The sequence below is a fragment of the Hesperophylax consimilis genome, chromosome 16, assembly GCF_061612785.1.
Source record: "Hesperophylax consimilis isolate HC1 chromosome 16, BYU_Hcon_1.0, whole genome shotgun sequence".
Taxonomy (NCBI): domain Eukaryota; kingdom Metazoa; phylum Arthropoda; class Insecta; order Trichoptera; family Limnephilidae; genus Hesperophylax; species Hesperophylax consimilis.
The window spans coordinates 2,894,039-2,917,168 of NC_142851.1; the positions used below are offsets into that span (position 1 = coordinate 2,894,039).

At 35.6% G+C, this 23,130-nt stretch overlaps 1 protein-coding gene across 1 annotated transcript in view; it reads left to right on the plus strand.

Moving 5' to 3' along the window:
* LOC149416552 (cyclin-dependent kinase-like 4) overlaps positions 1-23,130 on the plus strand; it is a 104,139-nt gene that overhangs the window by 35,674 nt on the left and 45,335 nt on the right. Inside the window, exon 2 of the mRNA XM_089640812.1 lies at positions 18,759-18,948. Coding sequence (XP_089496938.1) covers positions 18,759-18,948 — 190 coding nt within the window. The remainder of the gene's footprint in view (positions 1-18,758; positions 18,949-23,130) is intronic.

Sequence of the window (23,130 nt, forward strand, 5' to 3'; positions counted from 1 at the left end):
TTTTTGAATATCTAGGTCAGTCTATAGATGTTATTTCAACTTTCCTTTCCCTTGTTTGTAAACTAATCTGCATATAGGGATTACGTAACCTAGAATTAAAGGAATTGACAAAATGTCTTATTTTATTTTAAAGTATTATAAGATGTGATATTATTTGTTTTTAATAATCCGGATTAAGATTTTTTTGCTTATAATTAACCAGAACATATTCTATTAGACGATCGAGTCTTATATCAAACTAGTATGACGATAAGAAATTCCTAATTGGTGTTGTTTTTTTTTTCAAGATTTTCACGGTAAAATATGTTTTACCTTGATTTTGTGTAAATCTGTCCACTTTGAAGTGGTAAGTGGCGCCAAAAGGGATTTGGAACAGATGACGTCACATAGATGAAAATCTCATTAACGATAGCGTTCCTGACGGTTAAGTGTGACGTCAGAACTAAGCCAGAGCGTTCACATTAAATTTGTTTTTTTTTTCACGATCAATATATTATTTTTCTTTTACATACTAGATATGAAATTAATTTTATAAAATGCTTACTGTGTGTAATATGTACTCAGTTCATAGCCACTGAAGTAGTGATGAGTCGTTCATGTACGAGCCGCAAAATTGAGCTAGCTCTTTTTGATGAGTTTTATTCTACGACTCTCGGTAAACTGTATCACGGCTCAATTGACTCTTCTTTTTAAAATTATCCAAACCTTAATTGTTATTACATACTCAGAGACGTGAACGGTGTCTGGCAGTCCGATATCTAGACTTGATCGAAATGTACCTACACAACTACCCAGTATCTTATTTTTCTCATGACATGAGGTGGCGCAGCGGTAACAGGTTCATGGTTAAACCTTTCAATGTCGGTGCTCTTAACTGAGTGGACATCGTCTCTAATTACTAAAATATATCTGTAAATATACAAAACACAAAGTTCATATTTTATATATTCTTCCGCAATACATTTATGTATTGGAAGACATAATTACAATGTATAAATATTCACAGAGTGGACAGCACCGGTGCATAACAATTACCGAGCACGGTAAGTTAATTACTCTTATGCTCTGAGCTCGCAGATCTCGTTCAATTGAGTCGTCTCTTTGAGCCGTACCTAAATATTGAACTGATACCGTGACTCCCGCTCTTAATAAAATTAGTCATGACCCATCACTACACTGAAAGCACATTTAATGTCTAAAACGTGTTGGTGGCATGTCACGAGTACAAAATAACGATTTTATTGATAAGCAAACATTCATAAATAAACCTGAACATTCGATTGACCTTGAATATCACATGAAATATCACTGGTGTAATATAATGGTTTTAAAGCAATGACGGAATATTTTTATACGAGGTAATAAGCATGTTATTGATGAAAACGATCAAATTGCCTGCAATACACACATAATTGATGTAGTATTAACCATTACCTACATGTAGGTACGTAGATGAATTATTACTATTAGAGTAGATTAGCGATAAGAAATTCATATAATTTCACTATGAACGTTTATTGGAAAATAATATCTATTTGTGTATAAACAATAATAAATTTTATTAGAGAATGCAATCGTATCATAAATCACACTCTTTTAATTATACTTCGACTAAGAGATACCAATAAATTATTATAACTAATAATTAGTCGCCTGAAATATCAATGCAAATTGAAAATATCTACCGAGTAAAAATAAATACCGCAGACGGGAATTGAACCCGCGCCTTTTAATGCCCGGTCAGACGCTCTGGACCACTGAGCCACGTCGGCTTATTTCCAACCCGCCAAATAATTCAATATTTACTAGTACTTCAATAAAAAATTACTGCTTATTATATTTCTTTCACCTGTAAACAACCAACTTCCGGTCGGCGGCATTTATTTTTACTCGGGAGATATTTTCAATTTGAATTGATATTACAGGCGACTAATTATTTTTTATAATAATTTATTGTCCTTTGTGCTATGCATATAGATCAACCCGACAATCTGATTTATTTTATCTACGCTCGTGTAGAACAAACATTCGAAAAAATTCCCCAATTCCTCGTATATGTGCACAATATAATAAAAAAATTTACAGCATTGACATTTTTGGAAATAACCTAAAGAAATATCCATATGAAGTAATGCGTACGATCGATTATTAATATGAGAGTATGGAATGTATCGGCAGCATCTCCTATCCTCTTCCTATCCTTTTCCTATTTTCCTCTTCCTCTCCCCTTCCTTTAACACCAAATTAATTTTAAGAAACTAAAACTTCATTTCTAATGCTCTTTAACATAAGAAACTTCTGTGGCTTGACTTCAATTAACTTGTGAATTTATATCTATCACTGCATATTATATAAAAGCTGTGTGTTTCTTACAAAATAAATAAATAAAAACGTTGTCTTATAAACATTAGTTTATCATAAAAAAAAGAAATGCCAACATTATCTTCATTTCCTTAACATATATTTTTTTCTAGCCGCTATCTTTATGTATGATACAGCGCCCTTGAGGTGTTTTTGCACAAAAACGGCGCTTTACAAGTCATCCAAGTATTATTATGTATTATTATTATGATTGCAAAATTTTTCCCGAACTTAATGCAATCCAGATAGTGTCTTGGCTAAATATATCCATTTTTATTTTAATGTGCGACATCTATGATACAGATTAATATGACCGAGGGAAATAGCTTAGTGGTAGAGCAGCGCCCCAGCAAGGCTAAGGTCTCGGGTTCAATTCATAGATGTAACCGTATCTTTTTATGATTTTTCTGTTTCAGATTTTGAATTATTATTATAACTTTTATGCTACCAATATTGCCTAACAGCCAGGCGCTCGATTTTCAATATTGACCAAGGATGAATTTAGTTCTTGGTGAACTTACCATGTACCATTACCATTTTACCATTACCATTTTACCATTTAATCATGTTGTATAAAAAAGAGAGCGTGTCTTTGGTCTCCTCTATTAGAGGTTGACAGCACAAAGTACTGTACTGCTGTCATAACCAAAAAGCAACTATTTAACAAAAATGGCAAATGAAATATGAGGAAATGTTCTCCATTAAATTCTGGACTCTTTGTAATAAAGCAAAATTTTATAATATGATAAACAATTTTATATATTTATAATTTTTTATTTTATTTTTGTTTATTGCAGAAACAAACAGTACATAATTACATAGATGACAATAGTTACAAAATTATAAAAGTTAGTACAATAATTGGTACCAATGACATGTCGCTGACATATATGCATATGAGGTATATTATACATTTTACGGTTAAGTTACATTTTTAAGTTAAATTAAATTAGTGTGCTGGGGAAGGAGAGAGGTGTGTGTGAGTGTTTGTGTGTGTGTGTGTTTACGTGTGCATGTGTGTCTGTGTGTGGTTGTGTGTGTTATGTGGGCGAATTCAGTGTGCTAAAAAAGTTTTTCTTAAATAGAGGGAGAGAATCAAAAAATATATCGGTATTTGTGCTTGTTTGAATTGAGTTGAATGTTTGAAGGATGCGAGAAATAGAGGAATTGGCTGCAGCGTTTTTATTATTACTAGTTGTGTAAAAAAGGTTGGTGTGTATATATATATATATAATATTATTAATGTATTTTGTTATAACGTATTTTTTTCACTACAGCGGCAACATAACCAAGCTATAATAGAGCATTTCGTCTTTCTGTAAAGTTGTTACGTTCCGGTTCCGGTTAATGATGGTGGCCGTTTTAATGGTTAACTAAATATTATTTTTTCAAATATGGTCTATCGTCAAATCGTCGTATTTATTGAATACAAATCAGAGCTGCAAGTGTATGTTATTATTTTATATTTGCTTTCTTACACAAATTGCATTTTAAAATAAGCAAAATAAAAAAGTCCAATTTATAATGTATTAGGTTGATGAAAGGTTTCGTATTTTAGAATATGACCTTTGCAAATAGCTGTTTTTTACTTATGGCGGCAATATAGCATGTTCATCGACGCTACAGCTATCGCATAGAGTCTTACAATGTCTTCTTCTTTTGGAAACTCTTCCTCTCTGTCTCCTATTTTCTTACTCCTGTTCTGTTTGCATTTAGTTTTGGTGTCTACCTCCCCACTATCTAGACACCCAAATAAGCGAATGCTTCCAGAAATCAATGCAGGTTTATTATAGAGAACTCTCCAAGAGAGCCATAACGGCAGGCTTTCTTCCATCCTTGTACACACGTGGGAGCCATTCCCGTAGCGTTTTATAAATTTTGTTTGCTCTCTTTGAGTGGAATTTCCCAAGACCGTTGAAGTAATAACAAGCAAGAAAATTGTTTCAGGCGGAATATCATAACAATGTGTAACTGCGAGCTACACTAATTGTTTTAGATCAATTTGATCTCATTTGATCAAGCTTAGAATACTCCATCATATTCAGATGCATGATAGCGCCATGTGATGCCACATGTTTCGAAGCTTATAATACTCTAATATATTCAGATGAATGATGACGACATGTGATACCACATATTTCGAAGCTTAGAATACTCCACCATATTCAGATGCATGATAGCGCCATGTAATGCCACATATTTCGAAGCTTAGAATACTCTATCATATTCAGATGAATGATGACGACATGTGATACCACTTATTTCGAAGCTTAGAATACTCCATCATATTCAGATGCATGATGGCGTCATGTGATGCCACATGTTTCGAAGCTTAGAATACTCCATCATATTCAGATGCATGATGGCGTCATGTGATGCCACATGTTTCGAAGCTTAGAATACTCTATCATATTCAGATGTATGATGGCGTCATGTGATGCCACATGTTTCGAAGCTTAGCATACTCCATCATATTCAGATGCCTGATGGCGTCATGTGATGCCACATGTTTCGAAGCTTAGAATACTCTATCATATTCAGATGCATGATGGTGTCATTTGATGCCAAATGTTTCGAAGCTTAATCATTCATAATAAAAACACATAAATTTGTTTTTGACCATATAGTATAGTATTTAACTATAGTGGTCAAAAACAAATTTATGTGTTTTTATTATAAATTATGATGAGCCACAAAGTGAATGCTTTTTACAATTACTTAATCATTCAAGCTAATTTGTTGCAATCCATATGGTCTCACAAAAATCGCTATGTCTACCTTAATTTGTTGGTGGGAAATATGATCAAAAAGTTAATATCTTGTTATCAAGAGAAAACACCACGCTTTATCTTCTATCTATATAAATAAAAATGTTATTGTTCTTTTGCTTAAAATCTTAATTCTTCGAAAGTTCTTAATCGATTGCTTTGAAATTTTGACACAACATTGCATTGGAATATGCGTGGGTTTTTATTTACCTTTATTATATAGATGTCACCTGTGACCGGTTAAACTTTAAAAAAAAACAGCGCCATTTTTTGGAAAAGCACGCTTTTTGTTTGTGCCATTTGTTAGACGTAAAAGCAACAGTCGCTCTTGTTTCTCTGTTTGCATAGAGAGATTGATACACAGTAATGTGTGGCGGGGTATAGCTAGTAGTGAATGAATAGCTACTAACCCTGTACACATCTCAAGTATATCCAACAATTGAATGTGTGAGCCACTTCTGGGATGGAGTACAAAAATATCTGATAAAAATACTCAAAGAGGGCGGTTCGTCTGCTCTCCAATGGACAAACGCAATGTACGCATGCTGAGTCTGTTCCACAGGTATTCTAAATAGTAACGCGTCATCCGTTCGGTTGGTGTCGGCTTCAGTGGGTCATTTCTACGACTTGTTTTTGTGTAAGTCGGATCGCACGTAGAACCGGCAGCTGTTTTCCTCCTTCATAGAATCGTCTTTAATACCCGCATTAATAAATCCTTCTCTACAGCCCCTGCATTGACCCGCCTTACAACGCTACTCGACAATAGCGATATAGTCCCCCTTTTTACACCGTTCAGACAGACGCTTCTCTTGTTAGGTATAACACAAAAAATAAGGTATAATAAAACCACTGTGAAATAGCCAGGTTTTATTTTTTTACGATCAGCCTTTACAAATCTTATTCGGGGTAGAATTTTGTACAGAAATTTTCGTTCTCCTTTTTTTTCTCACACATTGTATTAACATTAAATGACATCACGAGTCCAATATTTCGTTTCAACCCTTATTATGTTAATAATGAACCCTTACGTTTAGTCGTGAAGTAGACCACCGAACTCGTCCGATCTTAGCCCAATATTACCGGAAAACCTAAATGATGCTGACCTCTTTATACAGCAGTTTGGGGTTGTTTCCACAGTAGTAGCCGTTTCCAAAAGTGTTGTGCGCCCGCTTAAAAATCAATGAAATAACGGGACAAATTAACTGTTTTCAGATGTTGTGAATATCTAGTTTTAAATTGCGAAAACCTGTGCAAAGAACGGGGTAATCTTCTTTTCCTAACTAACATCGTACAGAAGTGCTTTGAAATAAATTATCACTGAAGGTCTCCTAACTTGAATATTATATTGAATGTTTCATGGTAAAAACAAAGCACGATTACACAAAGCATGATAAAACAGCGGTTAAACAGAACAGTGGTAAAATAGAACAGTGATCTAACAGAACAGTGGTCATACAGAATAGTGATCAAAAAGAACAGTGATCAAACAGGACAGTCATTAAACCGAACGATGACCAATCAATCGAATAGTGATCAAATAGAACAGTGATCGAACTGGACGGCGATAAAACAAAATAGTGTTCAAATATAACAGTGAACGATCTTAACGGCGATAAAACAGAACAGTGATCAAACAGGACAGTGATCAAACAAAACAGTGATCAAACAAAACAGTGATTAAACAGAAAAGTGATCAAACAGAACAGTGATCAAACAAAACAGTGATTAAACAGAACAGTGATCAAAGAGAACAGTAGTCAAACAGCACAGTGATCAAACAGAGCAGTCAGTAAACAGAACAGTGATCAAACAAAACAGTGATTAAACAAAATCGTTAAGAAAAATAACCTAACCTAACTTTACATTTTTATGCATATTTACTTTGTTTCTTATAAAAATTCTATTATGTATTTGATTATATCGAGTTACGACCGAAAAAGAGTTATTATTATTTTCATTGTTCTATATTTCTACAGATCTCTTTTATCACTGTTCTATTTAACTGTGTTCTGTTTGTTCCGGTTACCAAATAACGAAATAACCCGCAAACGGCTCGGGTTTCAACATTTTATTAAATAACCATTTAAACGCCTCTTTTAGTTTCAAATTACTTCGGTAAAACAATATCATGAGAATTGTTTTAGGCGGCGCACTTTAGTTTCACTAACTTCGGGTTTCTTTAAACATTCGTGAAAACAACGCAGAATTCATCGCCATCTCTAATGACTGTTATTGTTACAAGAATTACAAGAATTGCAAAACAGCAAACTACACGGACAAAAATGATTATTATTAATTTATTAAGAATTTCTTCAAAATATTGGTAATCCGGTTAAACACGGGATTGCAGGCCCTTAACGAATGAATTGATAGGTTTCCTGATTTTTTTTTAGTAAAATACAAATATATTATCACGTCGTCGGAACAGGTGTTCATAAAAATCCTAGTATGTTACGTGTTACGATATATTACGAATTTCCTAAAAGTTTATCATGAAACGGTTTGCAATCCCGTTTTAACCAGATTACCAATAATTTGATGATATTCTATTTAAAGCTCTCTAGATTATTTCATTTGAGCCAAATGCCAAAATGTGCAAAACCCTTTGCTTGGGGATGGACACTATCGTAATCTGTATGTGTAAAATTAGAATGTTGGTATGAGAAATAAACCCTTAAAAATGATATATATGAAAATTTGACATTTATTAATTTCACCAAAAGTAATGAAAACATGATCTTAATTCGGGCGCACTGACACGCTCACAAAACACTTCTACCGGCTATCTCTTCAGCGCCCTTGATGTTGATAATACAACCGGTAAAACCATATCGTTAAAGTTCATAAAGTTCACGTAACATATATAAATGCACTTATTCTTATAAGTATCTCATTTCCCGGGGTGTTGGCAACTGTGCGACAGGCCCTAAGCTACGTTGGACTCCTGTCCACAGCACGTAGCTATTTAGTATTCCCCAAGGTTTATCGACCAGTGGTCAAACCGTAATGCCGAAGCAAAATGGAAATTTAATTCCACCGAGTTTAGTAATAATGTGCTGATGTTATCGTTGGGCGGCATGGATTCGCGTACCATATTTCACATGTACCTATTGAAGCAAAGCCTCTTTTTATATGTACCTTCTGCTTTAATGATGTTGAACATTGAACAGTATCTAAATACGAGAGGCTAGAGGTGCACAATGTTGTGCTGATACAAACCCTAATGAATGGCAGTGAGATGTGGTACAGGCAGAGAATAGATTACAGTAAATTGAATGCTACGGAAATGACATCCACTGTATGGTAAAATCATATATGTTACATTGGCGGAGATCCAAAAAATATACAAGGTTGATAAGCGTAATGGATAAGCGAACTATTCTTATGTTTAAAAAAGACTGCAAGATTTACCTTTAATACAAATGTAATGAACGTATGTTTAAAATGATGAAGGAGACATTCAGATATGAAAGAGATAGTGAACAGTGAAAGAGATATGTCGAACGCATAAAAGGGTATGTCTGCTTTTTTATCTCGCAGCGCGACAATAAACAGTATAAATATGATACCGACACTCTAATTATTATAGTCTACCCATCATTAATAATTCACTGGATCCTCCAGTGATTCTCTAAAAGAAGAAGTGCCACAATTTACACAGTCAGTACGACAATAGCCATAGAACCTATTGTGGTTCTATTTTATTTATTTATTTTTTGTTTACTTCTGAAAGTATTTTCACAGTTTATTCTTTTAAAATACATAACACATTTTTTTAAATATTGTTACAAAAATACATAGTGAATGGCATAAGAACATAATAGTGAAAAAATATGTTTTTTAGTATTTCTACACCAATGAAGAGAACTAGCTCTTGAGTTCGGTGTAGGAGTAAGAAGTAATATCATAGAGTGTATCGAGTGATGTTATCGTGTTCAGTTATCTCTAAATAGTATAAAACTAATTCGCTTTCGACGTCTGTCTGTTTGTGCACTTAGTTCTTCTAAACGACGCCAAAGATTTTAATAGGGTTTTCACTATCAGTTAGAGAATTTCTTCTGGAAGGTTTATATATATATATTATACAAGCATATTATATTTATAGATAGTAGAGAAGAGACGATGTTTTGTAATCAAATCGTAAAGAATATATTTTCGGGCGCTTACATTGCGAACGCTGGCTACACCTTAGATACAACAAAATAATGTACTAGGGAATGGTATATCTTAAAAAGACGTACAGAAAAGTCTCCTAATGTTGTGTTACGGGTACATATCAGCTAGTTTAAATATAATTTTACTTTTTTCTTTGAATAATATCAAATATGTTATTTTTTTAATTCTTCGGGAAAACTATTAAAATTATACATTTGAAAATATAATTACTGTGCATTTGTTATGTAAAAAATAGAAATATTTAGATGTTATATTTATGTCTTAATGATGAATTAATTTTTAATTTCTTCGATATATTATCTTTGAATACTTGTAATATTGAGTCTTTTTTGTAGATGTCTTCAAATTTTGAATTTGTTTTTGCCGAATGTAGGTTTTTTAATTAAAGTGCGTGTTCCTATGGAGGGCTGATTTACGTGTGCACCAAGCCAGACGTGATATTTTCCCTTGTAGCAAAGTATTCTGTACTTCCTACACCCACCCCCAGCGCTGGGGTAGCATGATTCACAATAATAATTGATTCGTCTACCAAACTACTTAACGACGTTTACAATTAAGCGGCACTTGAGGTGAATGAGGTCCTCTCTTCAATTTTTTTCTAATATTATGAAAATATATTATATTTTAGATATTAACGGCGTTAAATTTAGTTTTTCAATATCTCCAAAACTGACGAAGTTGAGTTTTTAAAGTGAACTTGGGTAAAACGTATGCAGTGATGTTTCGTGACGTCACACATTCACGGCCGCGGCGCTGCAGTCCCGCCGCGCGTGTAGGTACCGGGTTGTCACAAGCTTTTCGGCCGGCTGCAAATATAAACATTATGACGCCTTATATCGTCGATACTGTTCGGTATTATCGGAAAATTTAATAAGTTGTGTCCGCAGCATGCTCTAATTTTAAACCTGTAAAAAATACATCAAAATTTAGTTGCAGGAAACGACCTTGTTATCATTAAATACATTTTTGGTTAAATGTTGATTGCTATTGCGATTCACAATGATTGCACCAACGTCCTCGATTTACTTTGTAAATCTTGGACTTTGTGGTAATGATTTGCATAAACCGAGAATTTATTGTCATCTCTGTATATTATAAAATTATGTCGCTATCCACGCCTGTCTGTGTGCTAAGTTCTTTTAAACTATGCAACGAATTGTAATAAGGTTTTCATTGTCCTTTAGAGAATTTCTGTCGGAAAGTTTATTTATATATAAAATATGAATATTACATTTATAGAAAGTAAAATAAAGTCGATGTTTTGTAATCAAGTCGTAGTAAAATATTTTCGGTCGCTTTCATAGAGAATAGAAATAGAGATATATACAAAACAATGTAGGTACTACGGAATTGTATATTTTTAAAGGTCTACAGAAAAGTCATCGATCGTATATGTCTATCACTTAAGATCGTATATGTCTATCACTTAAGATCGTATATGTCTATCACTTAAGATCATATATGTCTATCACTTAAGATCGTATATGTCTATCACTTAAGATCGTATATGTCTATCACTTAAGATCGTACCTATATGCTAATCACCTCAGCAACGCTGGGTATACGTCAGCTAGTATTTATTATTAAACTAGCTGGCGTTACTCGTCTTTTCTCTACATTTTATAAATATAATATACGTGTATCATATTATATTATGTATTTATAAACCTTCCGGAAGAAATTCTCTAAATGAAAGTGAAAATCATATCGAAATCCGTTGTGTAGCTTAGAAAAACTAAGGGCACAAACAGACAGACGGGATAGTAACTTTGTTTATACTATTTAATTAAATATATTCATATTACAAGAATTTTAACAATAACAAAAAAGTTGTCTTGCAAAGCTGCCACATGCCAGCTAGTCTGCAGGTTCTGCAATTTGTATTTATTCAATACGTGATATTTTTTGATACATTTAGTTTAACTGAATTTCACGACAATGTCTTTATTATGTAACCCACTATTTATCCTCCTCTTCTTCTGATTGTTCTCTTCTTTAGGAGTTTGTCTACTATCGAAATAACTCTCATAAATGGCAGAGTACAGCTACATCCTATCATGTTTTCACTTTTCCCTCTTGGATTATCAGTTGTGGTAAATCGTGTAGGTATCTCAAATTCCAAAGACACTTGAGCGAGTCAATTTTAAAAAAATCCTCCAAGAATCAATTTGGTCAATTTTGAATCTCAGAATAAAATTAAACAATCGGGAGTCTAGGCGAGCCCATTTCAAATTTGCGAATGACAGCAGAAAGACAGTGGCATCCATAGTTAAACGTAAAAAAGTTAAAGTAGATGGATTGTTACCAACTTTGATAGCTCTTTCGATAAATACAATAAAATTCTAACGAGGATTGCGTCTATTTACAGTAAGCTAAGCAATCTTCCTAATATGCGTTCATCTGTTTGGTGTAACTCTAAGTGACCAGCACGAGAGCTCCCATCGAAGCCAGAATGAAATGTTAACCTCTCAGAAGCTGGGCGTATTACTCACTGTACAGGTCCCGCAGATACTATAATATTACACAACTGTTGACTCTATACCCATCGCAAGTGCGCCTCATCGTTGAATTTGGTTGCCTCCTCAGGTCTGGAAAACCAAAATACTTGAAAACTCTTCACTCTGTGCAGGAACGGGCTGTCCATTTTGTAGATTCAGGCGTGAGGTGGGAATTCTATGCTTGTGTTTACCGATATTTCAATGGAAGATGTTCCGAGGAACTAGCGTCATTGACACACCAAACGCGCTCGCAACATTTATACATGAATGAAATTTGTCACAAAAGTACAGGTCGTTTCTACGACTCGTTCTAGAGTTGGAACCATTTGCCGGTCTCTGTGTTTCCTTACTCCTACAATATTTGTTTCTCAAGATCCATGTTCACTCCTTCCTCTTCTCAAAAAGACCCTCCACGCAGCGTACCCAAAGATGACAGGCCCTAAGGAATGGCTTCCTGGGAGGCGTTAATTAAACAACAAAAAAGCTAAGCGGTTTGTTGTAACCGAGAATTTCATCAGAGCACAAGTTGTAAGGTATTGTTACGGAGAAGCTATAAGCGTATCAATTGGTTTTCAGAAACATAGTCTATTTTAGAAATGTTGGATGGGTATGGTATAACATTGAAGGTTGATTGTTGTTTCGATAGCTCTTGAAAAACTTTAGCGTCTGTGTCGGGTGCAATTAATCGATATACGGGAACGGGAATAGGAAGTTGAGGATGCCACCAGAATTAAGGGAAAGTCCTACCTTGTACTGGTATCTCCTTACAGCCTCCGTAGTAGCACCAAACTCACACAGTATTAATCTATTTCCGTCACTAGATATCGACCACGAAAGAAATGTCCATTGAAATGTATGACCCGAGACGCGTATGGGTAGGTGGTAGAAATTGTACTGGTCCGCGCCGGTCGAACGAAATCCCTATATCCCGATGGCAAGGTGGGAACAAATAGGATGTAGGTAATAAAATAATTATAATTTATTAGCGTTATGCCCGAACATATACCGCCCGCCGAAATTAACAATTTTTCAATACCCATCGAAACTGGTCGAACCCGAAAAAAAAAAAAAATAAACAAATAAGCTACAAGAAAACAGTAGGTATATGAAAAGAAACTTAATCCTAACAGTTAGTCTATTACTTACAAACTAGATGCACGCGAAACTAAAATTACACGTGCAAAATACAAAAAATATATATACGAACGTTACTATTTATTCTATGGGTAATAGGCAAAGCTTTGTCACAGGCCGTAGATATACCCCGTCGTTGGTTTGAACTGAGGCTACTCTAACGACCCCGTCCGAACCTGGTTTCACCTCCCTTATCCTGCCGAGCGGCCATTTTAAAGGAGGACTCCTGGTATCCTTAATGACTACCAGGTCATTTACTTGGAGGTTACGTGTAGCCTTGTACCATTTAACGCGATTTTGTAACTCTTGTAAGTACTCGGTATTCCAGCGCTGCCAAAAATGTTGCGTGATTTTCTGCAGGTGTTCCCAGCGATTGAGTCGGTTGGTCTTAACCTCGGAATAATTATATTCGGGAATTGAAATTAGAGGTTCACCTATTAAGAAATGACCTGGAGTGAGAGCTTGAATGTCTTCAGGGTCTGATGATAAGGAACACAACGGTCGCGAGTTTAGTATGGCCTCAATCTTGGTTAAAATAGTAGTAAACTCCTCGTACGTTAACGAACTATCTCCTAATACCCTCTTTAAATGATTCTTTACCACTCTTATGTTACCTTCCCATAGTCCCCCGAAGTGGGGACTGGAAGGAGGATTAAAATTCCATACTATTCCCCTTTCCGAACATGTGCGCATTAAAAGTTCATCATCACGACATTTATTTAAGAATTTTTGTGCTCCAATCAAATGGCGTTTAGCCCCAACGAAATTTGTACCACAATCAGAATAAATGGCTTGACAGATACCCCGTCTTGAAACGAATCTATTAAGTGTAGCGATAAAGGCCTCGGACGAAAGATCCGAGAGTACCTCGAGATGTATCGCCTTCGTTGACATGCAAACAAAAATCGCAAAGTAAGCCTTGTATGTTTTAGCACCTCTGCGTTTTCCTTCCTTTATGCTATATGGGCCCGCTAAATCCACCCCTACACGACTGAATACGCGACTCGGTGTGACACGAGCTTCTGGCAGGCTGGCCATGAGAGGAGTTGATGGTAAGGCTCGCAATCGTGCGCATCTCACACATTTTGAGACTAAATTCTTTATTTTATTGCGGGCAAATATAATCCAGTAATTTTGCTGAATCAGGAACTGCAAGGTTCGTGATCCGGCATGCAAATATATATTATGGTAATATAATATAAGAAGCTCAGCTATTTTACTATTCTTCGCAAGGATTATTGGAAACTTAGTATTGTAATTTAAACGAGAATTGCAGAGCCGCCCGCCAACGCGAAGTAAATTCTCGTTGTCAATGAAAACATTTAATTTTTGAAAAGCCACTGTGGTCACCCCATCTCCTTTGAGCTTTTGGAATTCAGCAGGAAAATTAAACTGCTGATCGCATTTTAACAAGACCATAGTCGCGTGGTTTATTTCTGAGCAGGTTAGAATTCCACGCTTACAACCGCTCTTGCTCTGTTGCCTAGCATTGTTTATGAATCTGAGGGACCAAGCAACCACATTCACGAGACGTGTCCATGATGAAAACCGGAAAAATCCTAGGCCCTTAAAATAGTCATGCGGCTCATGAACCGTTGAGACATGAGACTTTACCTCTGGCAATTGTTCAACCTTTAATGTTTCCGGTAAGGCTAACGGCCACTTCTGTAACGACTGAACTAGCCACGGAGGGCCTTGAAACCATAATTCATTATCTATTATTTGAGGCGGATATAAACCGCGAGAAGCTAAATCTGCTGGATTCTCCTTTGAAACAACGTGATACCACTTTGCGTCCTCGACTTGATCGAGTATTTTAATTACGCGGTTCGCGACAAATGTTTTTAAGGTATGAGGAGGTGCCTTAATCCATGATAAAACAATTGTAGAATCCGAAAATAATATTATATCTGTAATTGGTATAAGAGTTTCAATCGACGATTTCGTCATTTTTATCAGTTTTGAAAGCAGATGAGCTCCCAGGAGCTCAAGGCGCGGTATTGACAATGTCTTCAGTGGCGCAACTTTAGATTTACTAGTAAGCAATGTCACTTTAGGGTGTGCTTCCTTCGTAACCAAATATACACAAGCAGCATAACCCAACTCACTAGCATCTGAAAATCCTACTAAAATACAGTTTGACTGTTTAATTGTATTGCAATGTCTAGGTATTTGTAAAAAACGTAACGATGGTAATCCTTTTAAGAAATTTTGCCACAAAATGACAATATTTTCAGGGAGCGAGTCATCCCAACCTATCTTGATTTTCCATATCTCTTGCAAAAGGCATTTTACTTTGAAAACCACAGGGGTTATTAATCCAATAGGATCGAATATGCGAGCAACACAGCTTAGTATTGCACGCTTTGAAAATACCGTTAACTTTTCTTCCACGGAGTATGAAAAGGTATCCTTTTCTGGATCCCAAATTAAACCTAAAATTTTTAACGAACCAGATGTTTCATCATTAAATACAACCTGACCACTTGAGTGGATCCGATGTTCACTCGGGATGTCCTTTAATACCGGCAGCGAATTACTCATCCATTTTCTTAATTGAAAGCCTCCTTTCGCAAGTAGTTCTTTTAGCTCTCTCTGAAGCTGAAAGGCGCTGTCTGGCTCCCAATCACCAGTAACAATATCGTCCACGTATGTATCCGACAACAGTGCCTTGGAAGCTTTTGGGAATTGTGCACTCTCATCCTGCACTAGCTGATGTAAAGTTCTGATTGCCAAATAGGGCGAAGAAGTCACACCAAACGTGACTGTGCTAAGTGTGTATTGCCCTACCGGCTGCAAAGGAGAAAAACGCCAAAAAATCCTTTGATAGCTAGTGTCTTCTTCTCTTATTCGAATTTGCAAAAACATTTTTTGAATATCCGTAGTAAATACTACCGGGTATATACGAAACTTTAATAAAATTTGTCCTATCTCATTTTGTAATTTGGGACCTGAATATAAACAATCGTTTAAAGAAATTTGTCGGTCTGATTTACAGGAAGCGTCAAAAACCACTCGAATTTTAATATCATTACTAATTTTTTGCACGACCGGATGATGGGGAATGTAATTGGTATTCCGTATCTCAGTCGATTGGGTAACTCTTGACATGAAGCCTTGCTCTATAAAATCCTTCATATATTTACGATAATGTTCCGCTAAGGTTGGATTTAACGACAAACGTTTTTCCAAATTATATAATCTCTTAAGAGCGATATCATATGTACTTCCTAAATTTACTTCCGATTTATTTTTAAAAGGTAGCGCTACTACATATCTGCCACAAATATCCCGTTTAACCGTTGCCTTAAATATCTTTTCGCATTCACTATCATCTTTATTATGAATAATTTCGTTAGAAATCTCTTCGACTTCCCAGAAACGTCTTACCGCGTAATTTAAGTCGTTGTTTTCGACTGCAGTTAAAGCTGACGTCACAAAGGCCTGTGTTTCATCTTTCATTTGTGCTACACATGAACCCATGACTACGTATCCGAATATTGTATTCACGGCCAGCAAATTACATTTACGGCTTGAAATACATCCTGGTCTCCATATTTTTGATATCAAGTAAGTCCCCACTAAGAAGTCGATATCGCCTGGAAATTGAAAATCTGGATCCGCCAGGTTTAACTGTTTGAATTCTTCAAACGGTTCATGCATATTAACGGGCGGAAGCTTGGACGTAATATTTGAAATAACTATCGCTTGTCCTGACACAAAAGAATGATTCTGAATGGGATATATTTTACAAGTAACTAAACCTTGCACATTATTGACTATTGCATTATTGACCCCAGTGACAGTACCTAACCATTTCTTCGATTTTAATCCCAAAGCATTATATAATTTTTCAGACATGAACGAAATTTCACTGCCAGAGTCAATTAATATTCTGGCGCGTTTTCTGCGTCCTGAAATTTCAAGGAATTCTGCCAGCGCGGTAGGTAAAATAGAGCGTTTTGTCACTGTGTACGCAGCATTACAGTTTGCTGAGTTATCGTTTTCAGAATCGCGGTTCGGTGAAGGTGACCTTTCGTCACTATGTAAAAACGTATTGTGTGACTTGTTACAACTTCTACATCGGAATTTAGATCGGCAATTTTTAATTAGATGTGGATTTAAACAATTGAAACATAATTTTTCTCTTTTGACGAAGTCCCTCCTACTGTCTACTTGTAATCCAAGAAATATTTTACATTTTGTAATGTGGTGATCGGCTTTGCAATGATTGCAAATAATTTTCTTCGTGTAATCATTTTTAACAAATAGAACCCGTTTAGACTTACGATTTTCTTTTAAATCTGAAAGCATATTTACGCGGTTTTGCGTTGCCAAGAAATCAATTAATTTTTCGACATTCGGAATTTCATTCTTCTCAATCCTAGATTCAAATAACCGCCGCGTATTAAAATCTATTTTTTGTAAAACAAAATGGCAAATAAATTCCTCGAATAATTTGTGTCGTTTTAGTTCGTATAGACCGGAAAGATTTTCACGTAAACCATTTAATATCTCCACATTGCTAGTGAAATCGCAATTTAAAATAGAGTTTGCATAGTGTATAAATAATGCTCTCGACTCCGAAAATTGATTTAATAATGTTTCCCAGGCTAATTCATAGTTTTCTCGTATTATTGGAATTTTTTTAACCAGGGATAATGCTGTGCCCTTCAAAGAACTTAGTAGGTAGTGAAATTTTTCAAGAACTGTATTTTCGTGAACGAGACTCCTAAATAAATAAAAAAAAAAACGGAGGCCAATCTCTAATGTGGCCACTGAACGATGGTATTTTTATTTCTGGGGCCAGAAAACTTCGTCCCGGGCGCTGCAATTCCTCGCCTGATGAGTCATTATGACCATTCTTATTCGCCTCGAGAGTGTCACGCGCCGACGTGACCTCGAAGTACAGTTCATCAAACACACGGGAAACTTCCAAATAATCATTCTTTGACTCAAATTCGGGAAGTGAAACCAGGTCCGACAGTTCGCATTGTATGCTTTGAAATTCCTCATATGTCGACTCGATTTTATCCATTCTAGCCTTAAATTGACATAACTTTGAACTTATACTTAAATCTTTAATAAGATCATATGCGGCTTGTATACGCCCAAATAATCTTTGCCTTTTTAACTTTAAAGAAGCAATCTTAGTTTCATTCTTGTCCATTTTGAAACATGTACTGAAATTACTACCCACCTATGAAATGCAACCGCGGCGCGCGGTAAGAAATAATAACTACTTGAAATAATCTTTTAATCGTACGATTATTGAACCATTTAAAACTATTTGAATACAATTTCTACGCAAAACTAATCTTATCCGGCTCGAAGGACCAATGTTTCGATAGCTCTTGAAAAACTTTAGCGTCTGTGTCGGGTGCAATTAATCGATATACGGGAACGGGAATAGGAAGTTGAGGATGCCACCAGAATTAAGGGAAAGTCCTACCTTGTACTGGTATCTCCTTACAGCCTCCGTAGTAGCACCAAACTCACACAGTATTAATCTATTTCCGTCACTAGATATCGACCACGAAAGAAATGTCCATTGAAATGTATGACCCGAGACGCGTATGGGTAGGTGGTAGAAATTGTACTGGTCCGCGCCGGTCGAACGAAATCCCTATATCCCGATGGCAAGGTGGGAACAAATAGGATGTAGGTAATAAAATAATTATAATTTATTAGCGTTATGCCCGAACTTATTACGGAGAAGCTATAAGCGTATCAATTGGTTTTCAGAAACATAGTCTATTTTAGAAATGTTGGATGGGTATGGTATAACATTGAAGGTTGATTGTTTAATGTCCAATTTCAGGTCTCGCGCCAGCAGCCGCCTGATGGAGCGCTACGAGAAGATCTCCAAGCTGGGTGAGGGCTCTTACGGGCTGGTGTACAAGTGCCGGAACAGGGACACCGGGGAGATGGTGGCCATTAAGAAGTTCGTGGAAAATGAGGATGACCCTCTCATCCGGAAGATTGCCCTAAGGGAGATTAGAATGCTCAAGGTACTGTTCTGTTTTCTTCGTAACATTATCCTATTTGATAATATATTTACTGCTGAAGTTGTCTGAGAGCGTCGATTTGGGTAAACAAAAGAATCAATCTTTCCACGTCAGATAACTTTGCTTATTTGCTCTTAATTCCAGGTTCGTTATAAATTAAAGGTACGTGATGTATGTTTGAAAATCGTTCTAGAGTAGATGATACTCCTAAAATTGTGTTGATAAGAAACCACCTTTATTATATCATTTATTAATTACGATTCCAGTCCAAGCGTACAACCTTGTTGTGTTTGTTTATCATATTTTTCTATGATTTTCTTATCTTCATGTTTGATTTACTCATCTTCAATTTTTTTGTTTGTTGATTTCCTCATCTTCGCGTTTGTTTAATTGATTTCCTCATCTAAATTCCCATTTCAAAAGTGTGCTTTAAATGGTTAATTATGTTTAGTCACCAGATCAGAATAGCCAATTACTTTATTTGATTAATCGACTCTTTTACGGCAATTTCACACTGGGTACATGATAAGTTTTAATTTTTATACGCAAGGGTTAATATTAAAAAGTGGTTGTGAAAAATAATAACTTTCCGTTACATTGATTACAATGGTTTAAAATTGAATACAAATTTTTAAAAAAATTGTATCCAATTTGATATTTTAAATTTGATATGTCAAAAATATGTATAAAATTTTTGTATTTGTTTGTTAAACTATATAGGTAGGCGAGAAATTGGCGATTTTGCTAAATAATTTGTTTGTGAACGGTAACATTTAAATATGTCCTTGGGCCTAGTGTTACATCCGAAACTGTTCACCAATTACAGCTTCAGATGCACTTAAAAATGAATTGTAAATAATTTAAATGCAATTAAATTAATTGGTGTTTGCTGGAAATGGGTGACAGTATGTGTAGGTATGAACAAGGTATGGAAGGAAGGAAAACGGGAAGACCAATCACTAGATCAATATCTTCGGCCTTTTGTATGAAACAAATGAGTCCTCTATTTAACCATAGATATACTACGTCAACACTACGTCACACACCATCGACGAGGATAGAGGAAAAGGCGCAAACATACACAATATAATTCTCATTCGGTGCCTACTTATTAGCCTAAAATATTTTCAAAATAAAAATATTTGAAATGTCAAAATACTACGTCACGACAGGAAAATGAAAAACTCAGTTACATTTTAATCATTTTTATTTCAGCTAGACAATAAATTATAGGTAGTTACAGGTTAAATCATTAGTGAATAAGGTAGAAAGATGGAATTTTACCTAGCATGATATAATCACGATCCAGTACGGCCTCACAATACGCACATTCCTGGCAGGAACACAAATACTGTCTGAAAAAGAAAATAGATTCATTTCTGCGTTTAAGTTAAATTAAGGCTATTACAAATTAGCAAATTAGGAACAACGGGATATACTCACCGGTTTTTTGGTTACAAACACGTGTTCTATTTTGTGTTCGAGATGTCAAGATTAAGCGTTGTTAACGCGTATTTTCATAATGAATCACTCGGCCTTTTGCTTCCAATTGAGAAATGAGAGCCACAAACTGACGGACATATCGCTAATATTTGATAAACAATATATTAAAATCCGCCAAACCTACACGACAACTGCGTAGTTCGAGATCAAAATATTAAACCACCATAGATGTACCACTCAGCTAGCAAAAGTTTTATTCAGAGTTTTTCATTGGTGGATATAGTTAGGCAACAATATGACGTCACAAGCCATGGAGATTACCGTGTCTTTTCTACGGTTCCAATTTTCGATCGGAGTTATACCCCCTGCTTCCAAGGTAGCCCCAATCCTTCTTCTGTTTTCAAAAACAAACGCACTCGAATTTGCGCTATTTATTTTTAATCGTCATGTTCCATAATTCAAATACTTTTTAAAGTATGGTGATGGTTACGGTGAGGTAGGAACTGGATAAAGTGTTTCGAGTGGGTACTTTTAGATGAACTTAGGAGTTCGAGAACAATTAGGTTTTCTGTAATCCTCTTCTTATTCCTCTCCCTTACTTTTCTTTCTGTCTTACAACATTCCAAAATGCTAAATGGGAAGTGTGTACCTATATCACATAATTGATAGAATTATTACAACTACTTTTACCATAATAATAGAACTAGTGTGCTGTACCTAATAATATTTTGACAAAGCATCAAGCCAATGACACGTGCCAAATTAATTATGACATTGTGATAACATTGATTACCCGGACAATAACAAATAATATTCTCGCAGTGAACGATATAATATTTGGGCATACATTTTACGAGTCATCAGATTTGAGGAGTCAGATTTTAAAACGAGGGGTACAATAATATGTACCTACATATTGCGAACTGACTAGGAAATTTTTATTTATTATTAAATTGACTGGCAACAAATAAAGCATCGGAGCTGATTGCATGCCAAAAAGCCGAACACGGATCCTTTTGTGTTCATGTTTGGCAGAAGGTATCAGGTACCTACGTAATATGATTAGGGTCGATCTGGCCAATGAACTCCTGAAAATGTTTGCCAAAATATTAGAAGTTGTCACAAATATCTACGCCATTTTAAAAGTTTCAGCATTATTTTATTTCCGTGATATATTTTTTTAATAATTGGTGAAATCGGAATTTTAATGGCGGGTACTTATTTGAATGCCATCGAAAAAGTTTGCAAAGAATATTAAAAGTTAGCACATTTTTGTTTCTTTTTAGCCGTAAGTAAAATTTTATACTATTCTCGGTTCACAAAACTAGTGGGTAATTTATTTAGTCAATTATGCTTTGTTTTGTGTAAATGTTACTTATGCACGCCGGGATTTGAACCCGCGACCTTTGGATTGCTAGTCGAGAGCCTCACCCCTCGACCACGGAGGCCGTCGATTTTTCAACCAAATGCAAAAAAATATTCACATATCAAAACTAACGTCTTTCTTAACGAAAATGCTCATAGTATATTTTGTGCCGTTGGCTTTTTTGTAGATATAAATTCGGTTAGAACCGTTTCCCAAAGATTTCACAAACATGATGGTATTCCGATTTGGTCCCGAATTGGAACTAGGGCTGCCACCTTTCCGGGTTTGACCCGGAGTCTACGGGTTTGCATGGCACATGTCCGGGCTACTATCTCCGGGTCAGACCGGGCAGTGGCAGCGAAGCGAAAGACGACCATCACTGCGCTGACCAAAAAATTAATGAGAAATATTCTGACACCAAATTCGTTAAAGCAAATTGTAACTGTCATGTTCTTCACAACGCTGGAAGAAATGGCATGAAAGCTTTAACATAGACGTGGAAAACTTGATTATAAAAGTGTATGCGGAATTTTCGAACAGTGCAAAATGCACGAGAGAATTACAAACATTTTTTGAGGAGGTCGAAATAGAATACAGAAAAGTTTTACGACATGGGCCAACTAGATGGTTAAGTTTGGGGAGAGCTGTTGACCGTTTGACATTGTCGTGGCCTGCTGTATCAGCGTATTTTAAAAGTCGTGGTCAAGCAACATGCCATAAAATAATATGGGAATTCGTAAAAGAGTGTGGCGAAGGCAAATCCAATGACGCTAGAAGTTTATCTACAAAGATCACACTACAGGAATGTTATTTATATTTCAAGAACCCATAATATTGCTATAAAAAAACTCCGTGACAGCTGCTGAGTTGCACCCAATTATGAGAAACATAAAAGACAAGGTTGAAAGCCGACTGCATGATGAATTTTACGGTGCCAAAATAATGAGAAACATAAAGTTTTTGAGGCCTTCTGATCAGGATTAATTAAAAAAAGAAGCCAATGAGGTTTACAGGAGAACTCTTGAATACATACAGAAATATTATGATTTTGAGGATTCTGTATTAAAAATCTTTTCCAAATTCGATCTAACAAGTGCAGAAAGTTGGATTGCAACAATAACATTTGGCTGTCATCAGTTGTTTTGTTTTGCTCTATCTAAAATTAATTTTTTACCATTCTTTTTTGTTTTCTGGCAAAAAAAAAGTGTAGTGTGTTGTGCCTTGAGGTTTCTTCTCCCTCCTGATCTTCCAGGAGTCACTTTTCGCTGCTGATTTCCAGATATTTATAAACTTTTTTACTTCTGTCATTTTTCATACTATTATTGTAGTTGTTTACTGTTGTGAATAATGGAGGAAGATTTCCCCCCTGGAGCCCC